At 46.4% G+C, this 11,090-nt stretch overlaps 1 protein-coding gene and 1 pseudogene across 2 annotated transcripts in view; both read right to left on the reverse strand.

Moving 5' to 3' along the window:
- LOC308041735 (neurobeachin-like protein 1) overlaps positions 1-11,090 on the reverse strand; it is a 347,706-nt pseudogene that overhangs the window by 153,353 nt on the left and 183,263 nt on the right. The gene's annotated exons all lie outside the window — the stretch shown is intronic.
- On the reverse strand, positions 753-11,006 carry LOC308041683 (cytochrome P450 20A1-like; the record flags this gene model as incomplete). The annotated part of the gene is made up of 11 exons (XM_080346588.1): positions 753-785; positions 1,007-1,118; positions 1,975-2,095; positions 3,323-3,377; positions 3,772-3,887; positions 4,567-4,645; positions 5,327-5,494; positions 6,171-6,316; positions 10,589-10,755; positions 10,843-10,892; positions 10,986-11,006. 11 exons carry the CDS (start codon positions 11,004-11,006, stop codon positions 753-755), a joined length of 1,068 nt encoding a protein of 355 aa, XP_080202714.1.

Consider the following 11,090-nt stretch of genomic DNA (forward strand, 5'->3'; position numbering starts at 1 on the left):
AGGCTGGACATTGTATGGATGACTTATCCTCTCACCCTTCCCAGTCCCACCTGTTCCCTCACCGGCCACCTGGGACTTGGCCTCACCAAGCTGGAGCACAAGTGTGATGGGAGCGGCTGAGGGACCTGGGGGTTCAGCTGGAGAACAGGAGCTGAGGGGAGACCTTCTGAGCTCTGAACTGCCTGAAAGGAGCTTGGAGCCAGGGGGGTCGGGCTCTGCTCCCCAGGAACAAGCGCCAGGAGCAGAGGAAACGGCCTCAACTTGCACCAGGGGAGGTTGAGGTTGGATTTAGGAACAATTTCTTCCCCAAAGGGCTGTGGGGCATTGGAACAGGCTGCCCAGGGCAGTGCTGGAGTCACCAGCCCTGGAGGGTTGGACAGACCTGAGATGAGGGTCTCAGGACACGGGCCAGTTCCGGGGGTGGGGAACGGTTGGACTCCATGATCGTAGAGGTGTTTTTCAACCAAAATGATTCTATCGCACCTCTATCTTTGCATTGTAATAGTGCCTAAAGGTCACAGCCAGGGTTTCTACTGTCTTGTCCTGATATTTTTCCAGATGCGTAGAAGTCTGTCTCAAAGAATGTAATGAAAACAAAGCAAAGGAGCATGGGTAGAGCGAACAATGGCAAGGAGGGAGGGCCAAGTATGAAGATGAATACCAGTGATAGCAAGTATTTGGGTGATACGATCAGGCCTGAAATCATGCTCTGTTATGCACAACTGAACCCGTAAGCCCCTTCAAAAGACAATTCACCCCCGGTGGACCCAGAACTGGAAGCAAATCTGCTCAGGAAGAGACCATGAATTCCCAGAGCCTCTGCCACAGAGGAACTACAGGGCGAAGTTCGAGCTAAGCTGTACTTTGAGATGCCAGAGCAGCTGCTCGGGTTCAACAGCGTCAGAAGAAATGGTCTTAGTGCCTCACCACCCTGCAGGAAGAAGAGGAAACGGCAAATTCCCCTCCAGGAAAGGAACATGCTCTGGTGCTCCCAGTACTGCCCTACCTCTTTGGAGATGGTATGTTGGTCGACTCTTCCCTCCAGCTCCTGCAGCTGTGCAGCAATGGGAGTGAGCTTTGCCGTTCGCACTGTCTCACATAGGACTTGCCGACAGTACCTGCAACCATAAGACTTGGTCAGTTTAACCCTCCCAGAGAGAAGTTTGTCCATGTCCTTGTGGTGGCACCTGCTGCATTGGGCCACAGTCTGCTCCTGGAGTTCTCTCAAGCCACACCGAGGCACTTCATTGTCTTTTTTCTGGCCAAGAATCCCAGCATCTTCGCAAGAAGCATTGAATCTCATTATCAGCTTTTAGGGAAGGCTACTGAAATCTCTCTTCGCCACACTTTTTTTCTGATTTTAAACCAAACTGACTCTGCTTAAAAGCATAAACACACCAGTCCTTATCCTGAACCTCTCACCCATACAAGACGGGGCAAGAAACCCACACACTCAATACTCCCTTACTGAAACTCTGACATTGGTCCAAATACAAAACGTACCCCGTTGCACCAACAGATGCATGAAAAATAAAGGCACACTGTTGACCAGCCATCATCCTAGTTCTGTGGCCCTTTTGAAAGAAGATTACTCCATGCTTTCTCTCTAGGTATGTCTAAAATGAATCCAACCATTAAAATAACTTTCTGAAAACCAGGAGAGAAACCAAACAAAACAAGAAGCAAAAAAATTTTGGCCTGGCAGCCTGGGCACTGATTCTGTGCTCTGCCAATGAACCTAAAGGGTTTCTTATAGACACCCTGAAGACAGCAGCTTGGTCCCCATGTCTGGAGCCCTACGGCACATTCTGTCTGTGCTGCAAGTCATGCTGTGGTTTGATCACTTCCAGAAAAAAGAACAGAGTAGCTCTGGGATGCCTTATCCTGCCCCAGTGTAGGCTGGGCACCAGGTCCAGTACATGAAGCCCCTGTCCCCACACAACCTTCCTCCGCAGTTCCTTCCATAGGACCCACCTGAGCTGCTCGATTTTCTCATGTGTAATTGGTCCCTTCCCCAGAACGTCGTCCATCTCCTTGTACAGATTCTGCTGAACATCTTCGGAGGTTGTCAGGAAATAGACTGCCCAGGTACACGCTGGGGAAGAAATCAATATAAGACTGGGCCCAGAAAATTCAATCCTTTACAAACTGAATTCAGTTTTCTTACTTCTTGTATTTGCAACATTACTTTTTGGCACAGAAAAGGATGACCCTCTGGTCACAGCAGGCTGGGGAAGGGACCACACAGCCCAGCAAACCCTGGGGAACCAGGGTTTTAGGCCAGCCACGCCAATGAAAGGCTGGTTTGTCCAAAGCATCAGAAAATTCCCTTATTTAGGGGGCTTCCCCAGCACATCTGAGGTGGGTACTCCAGACAGCCAACGTCTGGGGCTCCTGACTGGGAGCAAGAAGAGCAGCAGAGCTCCCTGCAGCAGGCTGGCCAGCACTTGTCTCCCTCACATCTACAGCTATTTTGTGAGCTATTCAAGAGATATTTTCAATAGCGGAGTGAAACAGAAACCTTGCATAAGAAATAACTGTGTAGGATACAGTTTTCCTAAAGCTACAAGTAAATGTTCCTACCACTCCAACCTGTCTATTCATTAGAACTATCTGGAATCCCTGAGGAGTCGAGCCCCTTAAAATTGGAGAAGATATTCTCTGGGAGGAGCATTATCATATTTGCCCAATTTACTTGCCACAATCTTTAACACCCAGCTGCACCTAGGAGGTTTTCTTTGGAGTTCCAGCCCACTGGCTGAGATACAGGGCCTGATAACCATCCCCCATCATAGAAGATTTTACACAGCTCCAGCTTATTTATATCCATATTTTTTTTTTTCCATAATCTTTGCACAAATCACAAAGTAGCTTATTTGAAAGCCTTCCATACATGGAGCACTCCTATCCTCCAGAAATTCAAAGCAGCCAGTCAAATTCCAGCACTCTGCTCTAATTTCCTTCCCATGTGCCAGAGCCTATTTTACAACACAATCTTTGTAGCTGACATCTTTTGGTGCTTTTTCATGAAATTTAGCATCACTTGGCTGAGTTGAGAGTGCAAGTGAAAAACAATGGGAAGAAAATCTAAGGTTCACCAAAAGACTGGGAAGGTTGTCAAACACAGCTTAGTTTCAAATCACTAGCTGTGAGGCTGTGTCAAGAGTCCGCTGTAAAATTAGCGTGTCCTACACATCTGTAGCTCAGGAGAAACAGAATGATGACTATAATTTTTGTTAGCCTAGAACAAGCCTCATGTCATCACACAGAGCTTCAGACAGCTGAATCTGAGGATGGAAAGTTACTTACAATCTGTACTTACAGTTAGCAGTGATTATGCATCCTGCCAAGGAGAAAATCATGGTATCTTCCAGAATCTAGGAAATAAAATCTACTTCAGAGAATGAAGCTCATGAGACTGTAAAGATAAAAAAGAAGCGGCACATTCTCCATTCAAGCGCATGAAATCCCTTTAGTGCAGAGAGCAGGAAATACATCTAGAAGACATGGAGTGAACTCTCCACAGACCTTGCACTGGGATGACATGAGCCATGCATAGTGCTAACATACTTCTGGCTTATAAAAATAGCAATGAAGCGGTGGCAAGGAAGCTACCGAAGCCTAATGCAATTAAACATTGTGGGGACGGAAAAAGAACCAGAAACTCTGCTTTAGTAAGGAATCTGATCTAAGATGCAAAAGCTTAAATTAATCAAAGGCTACAATGTAATGAGCAAGTCCATTGGTGTGTAATGACTTAGCTGCACACACCAGCTGGTCGCTCAGGCTCCTCTGCAGCAAGGTGTCTATAAAGATGTGTCTGTTGAATGATCTCCCTCGGCGCTCCTTTGTAACTTTCCTTAAGGTGGATTCCATCTCCATCAGAGCTTTGGAAGCAAAAAAACATGTTTATTTTAAAACCTGGTCATTCTGAGTGCTGCAGAGAAGCAAATCCATCTCCCCAAGCAGATTTTCAGACCAGCTGGCCCTGCTGGGCTCACTTACAGAAGCAGCCTCTGTTACATGTTGCTGTCAATTTGGAAGGCAATATCTCCAATTTAGTTGAAAAGGAAGGAACCAAGCAAGACAGGTTGCCTATAAAAAGCCAGCCTTACAGGTATAACTGAGACACGTACTCGATGAGCTGAAATCAGCAACACCTAAACACCAACCTGCACTACCTGGAGTTTGTGAAATTGTGTCCTAATGCATCATACTGCTACAACTCAGCAACAGGCCTGAACAAGTGCCCATGAGAAAAGCCCATTTTAATGGGACAGTAGTTGTGCTCAGGTTCTGAAACCCAAAGAACTAACAACAAAAAGATGGAAACACTGGGTTTGGAGGACTAACAAGCAAATCCTTAGTTCTGGATACAAACTGCTTTTAACATCTTCTCAATCAATACTGAAAGGCTTTAACTATTCATGACAAAAAAGACAGGACAACTGAGAAATAAAGTAACTTACCGTGAAATATATAAGAAATAAAAGCACTGCCATAACAGGCTTGAAAATCAGTATCAATCAGAGTGGAAGGAAGACCCTGATTTTGGGAGGTACCTACCATCTTCGTAAAGCTTCTTCCTGGTCATGTTTTTGTAAAGAGACCCATCCAAGAAACCTTTCCCAATCTCTGACCAGATCTGAAAGGACAGGGAGAAGAGCATCATCACTCACCGCAAGCTGAGACCCTTCTATTCTTCCCCTGTTCAGTAATACGAAAACACCAAATCAAATGAAGACTTCCCGTGACTACAAGACTGGTCTCCTCTCTAGGACAGCCTATCTCATTCCAGATATTATGATAGCTGAAACTGAATTGAAATGAAACAACTGTAATTACAACTGTAGGAAAAAAAGCATGGGATTCTTTAATGGGAGATTAACTATTTCTTTCCTACCCTATCACCAGCAGATTTAACATCCCCAGATGAGGACACAGCTTGGGACCTTCTCTGATTTTCCTGTCTCCACAATGTCCCAGAGCCTTCAGAAGATCTTTGAAAAGTGGAAGTGCCATTAGCATTCCCAACAGAGTTTAACTCACTTATGTACCAAACACCTTTCAATTGCCATTGGATCTGGGCTCCTGATCCCCATAGATCCTCTAGAAATGTCTTAGACTAATGACAGCAGGATGAGCAGTAGGATCCTTCTGACAGTTTCAGCTTGGGATAACTGAGGCAGAGCCCTCAGGCTCTTAATGTTAACTTAATGTTCAAGTCTCAGCAGTAGCTTGTACTAAACTGTACACAGACACAAGCCGTGTGCTGCTGGCGTAGGAAAAGATAATAGGAGATTTCCTGGCTCTTTGTGACACTTACTACATCGTGGTGCCTGCGGAATCGGATAACTTCCCGGTCATCTTCAAAGCTGCTGCCCATAGCTGTCTGTGTGACAGCCTTCATGGCAAAGCCCAGCATGTGCTGGCAGAGGGGCACGTGTTGCGCCTCAGGCACAGACAGCCATTTGGCTAGCAACTCTTCTGACAGCTGGAGAGGGAAGGAACCATTAGTTGGCAGTAATATCAGCAGCCTATTTACCAAACCTACCCTGGAGACATTCCCACCCAGTTGCTAGGGCAGATCACATTTTCATGGCTATGACATGAAGCTACACTCTTTCCAGGGTTTCCTTCCATTAACTTACAAACAGTAACATTTTAGCCTCAAATCTTGTGCGTCTTCCCAAGGTTTCCCCCCAACAAGGTAGCCCTGTCCTCCTCTCCTGCTCCCTCTATCACAACAGAAGCCTTACAACCTTTAATGCTCGTAGCTCCCGACTGAGAAGACACAGATCAAATTCTGGCTGCTGGACTGAGTCAACAGAACAGTTCTTCACCTGTTTGTGATCCCAAGAGCTGGTTCCTTGCTCCCCACTCCTGTCCTGGGAAATAAATCTAGAATCCAGATGCTCCAGTATGTTTAACTGCATCTGGTATCTTGGCATAAAAAGCCATCAAGCTGAGCCTTCCCCCTAACCCACTGAAGCTAAGAGAAACCAAATATTCACACCCTGCTTGAATGGGCAGAGACTGTTTGCTGTCTCAGATGCTTATAGGTCCAGCACTAATTTGAACACAGCTCCTTTATCCTAGTGATCATTCTCACTAAACGTTCCCCTGTGAGCCACACAGGGCTTCTCTGCTGTACAAAGGCAGTTACGCACTTTCTGGATGAGAGCAAAGTTACTTTGCAAGGCCTTGTTGACGCCATTTTCATACAGCTTTCTCCTCATGTGGCTCTCTCCTGTATCCGCATTCAGGCTGGACTGGTACCTCAAGAGGGACTTCAGCATTGTCTCAAAAGGATCCGCTGAAAGCAAAAAAGGAAACGCCATTCAAAAGTCAGGCAGTCACACCACACAGAGGTGATGAAAACAGTTACCTCTTTAATCAGGCACTGTTACTTGTGCACCTCTTTGGGCTGTACATCTTCTCTTGCTCAGTGGGCTGGGACCTCCTATAAGGTCTCTTCTCGGGCAGAGCACCATCCTGTGATCAGCAACCCCTGCAGAGGAGGCCTGTTGGCTCTGCCAAGGAACTCTTTAGCAGTAACACCTCAGAAGCTTGTTTCCAGCTTTCCAGTTCCCAGCTGGTGGTGTCACTGACGTGGTGACACCAGTAAGCGTGCTGTGCTCCTCTCCCTCCTCCTCCAGCCTGACCTGCAGCCCCTCTAGCACATTCCCTCTTGACACCTGGTGCGCTCTCCTGCCCTGACCATGGCTGTGTGCTCAACACAGATCAGCTCCCATCAGAGACTGGGCCAAAGGTTGCTCTGTGTGCTCCTCACCTTGCTTCACGGCCCAGCAAACCTCAGCTGACACCCTACTGCTCCTGCATGATTTCTCTTGCATTTGCCGAGTTCCCTGCTGATGAGCTCTTCCCAAACTAACACCCACCTTTCTCAGTCGAGGGCTGCCTCCAGCAGAGCTCAGACAGAAAACAGTGCCCCACAAAGCTACAGAATACTTTGTACTTCTAATTGCCTTACTTCCCATCTTCCTTCTGCACAGACGCTTGCAATGGTGTAGAAACTAGATAAAAACACACATCCTCCTTCCTTCATATCCACAGCTCACTTCAGTTAGATTTTTAACTCTGAATTTCACCACCAGGGGCCTTTACTTAATAAAGTTGCTAAGGTACATTAGATGTCAAGGCAAAACTATGCAATAAAGAATGGCTTATGCTTTTCCCTTTCTCTAAACTTTTCTGTGGGTCTTGCAAAACTGGCAGAATCTTTAAGGAACTACTTAGAAGCAGCAATCAGGGGGTTTTCAAGAGGGATATTTTATGAGAGTTTGTTATTTCTCCCAGATGGAAAATGAAACCTCTGAGGCATCAGAAAACATCAAGGCTGAGCTAGACACATATGACTTTACCAGTTGTGGCTGTATTTAGGATTCTCAGCAGAGATCAGGGCCTCATTGCGCTACCAGACAAACATACGAGACAATTCCCACCTGCACAGGTCTTACTGCCTAATGACATGGAGGTAGCTAATGAGGCCATGAATGTGGTAAACTTTCCTAAATACTTTTCTCTCATATCATTTCCCTTCCAATGTTTTTAAGCTCTGCATCTCACCCTCTTTCCCACTTTGAATGACAAGGAGTATGTGTGTGTGTCTTTCGGCAGAGCAGATGGTACCGGTGGCTCTCCACGTGGAGTAGGCTGTTATGTGACTCTAGCTGCTGCTGCCAATTCCTCCTCCGAGCTGCTTTGCCACGGATGGGCTGCTGCTGCTATTCGTGCCACAATGGCCCGCTAACTGTTCCTGGCAGAGCGAGGTACAGTGCTGGGGTAGCCAGAAAGACACATGGTTGGTGGTGAAGCCCACACGGCAAATCTGGCAAGCAGATGCATTTGGAGAGGCCAGAGGATGCTTAGCACCACCACCTGCACAAACTGCAAAATTCTCCTGGTGCAGATGAAAGAAAACTGCTGGATCAAGCACGGGCTGTTTTTGTCTCCCCTGTCTCTGGTGCAAAATGACAGAGCCATGCCACTGACCCACCCTGTGCTGTGCGCTCAGGACTGCGGAGCCCAGGCTGCCCTTTGCTGAGGGCTGGCCCTGCCTCGCAGCATTTGGGAAATGGCTGTTTCTCCACGGGGACTCCACAAGGCACAAACGGTCTCTCAGAGATAGAGCTCTGTCCTGCGTCAGCTTTCACAGACTTCTTCCTTTGTCCTTGTCTTGAAAACATCTTAAGGCTACATTTTCAGTCCTCTCAGTGAAGCATACAAAAATTTCAAATGTTCCTTCCACTTACAAGGAAATCTCCCTCATTCCATGAGCCTCAGAGTGTTGTCCTGGACATCATTGTAAGTGAATGTGGGGAAAAGATCTAACTCTAGACAGTCGAAACAAATGCCAAGCAGAACTGAGTATCACAAATGGAAAGGACCTCTGAACCTGCAGAGAACAAATGCACACAGAACAGCAATAAAGCAGTCCTTAAAGCGGTCCTGCTCAAACAAGCCAGGACCCATAGCTCCATCTCCAGCACTTGATGTGCATCAGGTTTATTGTCCCAACCCAAAAGGTGACATCAGCTCATGGGAGTTTTCCAAGTGGGTCTCTGAACACACTGGTCCTGGCAATCCTGAGCTAGTCCACCCTTTTTACACCCACACCCTTCGCAGTCCTGCTTACCCGGAACATCTCACAGGAACTGCCAGTCCCAGCAGCAAAGTTTTACTTCCTTTGAATTCTCCTTGCAAACTAATCTCAACAAAGCCCTAAGAGGCCACGAAAAGGTACCAACTTCAAACACTGCCTTAAACATAAGGAAAAATAGTCTCCTGGCACTAGGAACCTATTAATAACTGTGAATGCAATTAGTCCAACTTCAAGGCTAGCAGCCTGCCTTTGCACTTTCTTTATTCAAAATCATGCTGAGTGCGGGGGCCAGAGCCATACACAGGATTCCAGGTCTGGCTCATGTTTCATCATCCTTTCCTCTCTCTACAGAAAATACATGCACTCTTTTCTTTTTTTCCGTGGCCATGTCATCCTGCAGGCCATCAATCCAGCTCTTGTTCCTCCCCTTCCTGTTGCTGCTGCCCCAGCCCAGGGGTACGCGTCTCCTTGCTCTGACACTCTGCTTCCCTGTGCTGGCAAGGGGTCCCAGTGTGATGCCATCAGGACAGGCTGCCAACCTAACTGGGAGTATTTAACCTCCCCAACCCAGCCTTTCGCTTTCTCAACACAATCCAGCCTTGCTCCCACTTTCACTTTTCATATCCCTTTGCCTCCACCTTCAGTGATAATCCAAGCAGTGTCCAAGCAAATTCTGAACTGAAACTCTGACAGAAACACAATTCTATCTCTTTCCTTGTCTAGAAGTCCAATTATCAAAGGAGTACAGCATGCATTTCCTATTTACCCCCATCCTTAACAAACCTATTTAGCCCTTGGGCACAGCAGGATGCCAGGCTAGTCTGTAGCTGCCTGGGTCACTTCATTACCTGTATTTTAAGTCCAGGCACTGTATTTAGGGTTTTTTTCCAGTATTTGGGTACTCCAAAATTCAGTACATTTCTGAGAACTTCCCTGCTCAAGTGCTTGTCACCACTTCTCTGAGTGTGGAGAAAGTGACTGTCTGCTCAATTTCCCAAAGACACACAAGTGCATTCAGCTCCTTCAGAGTGGGTTTCCACCTTCTGGAGTGTCATTGCTATCTACTGTGTCTTGCTGATCTTTGCTAACTCCCACACCTTCCCCAGATTGTCACCGTTTTCTTTGAGTCCATCATGCAATTGCACAAAAAGCTTACCCGTCATGACCTCAGCACAAAGCGATGCTGAGATATGTGCCTGTGCCTATAGACAGCTTGCAGTGTCAGGTCAGAGCTGTGCAACCAGCACCTTATTCAACCTTATAGGATGAAAACTGGAAAAACAAGAGGTTAAAGCCAAACGTCAACTGAGTTAACTTATTGTCTGGCATCACCTTAGGAAGAAAAGCACCCACCTAAGAGGCTTACACCATAAATTCAAATACCCTCCCAGGACTAAGATGGCGAACTCAGCTACCAGCACCACTGATCACTTCCAAGTCTGGAAGATCATTTGAAGCTTTCAGCACAAAGTTCCACACATCAAAGAAAAACAGAAGTTAAAGCACTTCAAATACTACTTTAAAAACCTCCATACTGAACCACACCAGTGAGCTATCACAATCTAGCACAGCTGTTTTCAGACTTAATTTAGCAAAGTTCCTTCTCTTAGATTGTATTTCAAGCTGGTTTTAAAATGTTTGCCAAATGGCTGCAGGATCTTCACCTTGCAGTTTCAAGTTACTAATGAGCATTACGTTTTCCATCAACATTTGGTTGTAGGGAGATGGTAAAAGACACAAGCATGCTAATTTCTTGATGGCCATTGGACAGCAGCAACTCTTGGTCACTGACGCTCAATTCCAATAAGAAGGACCAAAGACATACCTGACCCACCATGACAGCTACAAACTAAGTCTCATTTTCTTTCTACTTAGAATGAAGCCCCAGCTTCCTTTGACATAGGATGCCAAGCAAGGCCAGGAGGAACAAATGGACTCAAAAACAAAGCAAAGAACACTTACACAACCGGTTGGGGTTGATATGTTGTTTCAGGAGATCAGTGGAGCCAAGGCTGACAACAAGACGCCTTCCAAACCAGAAAGAGACCAGTGGGCCGTATTTTTCATGAAGGTTCACCAGGAACTCATGAAAACTGTTGCTGGCAATGATGTCTGGCAAGTTGCCATCCCTGAGGAACACAAAGAGGGTGTCTGGTCATGAGCAGCATCCTCTGCCAATGCTGAACTTGATCGATACGAAGACAGAAAGCACTTACTTTTCATCAGCTGGAGCCAGCCCAGGGATAACTGATGCTTGCCTAGATGCCTAGAGAGGGTAAGGAAACGGATCAACCTCCTTGAATTTAAGATTTTAAGATTAAGCTCTCCAGCAGGAGAGCTGGATTTTCCACATCAATACTGCTGCATAACTTATAAACATTAAACAAAAGCTGGATAAGCCACGTCTTCAGGCCTCAAACCTACTAAGGCTCCTGAAGCAAATCAATTGTGTGTGCCTGGTCTC

The sequence above is a fragment of the Nesoenas mayeri genome (genome assembly GCF_963082525.1).
Source record: "Nesoenas mayeri genome assembly, chromosome: 6".
In the NCBI taxonomy this organism is placed as follows: domain Eukaryota; kingdom Metazoa; phylum Chordata; class Aves; order Columbiformes; family Columbidae; genus Nesoenas; species Nesoenas mayeri.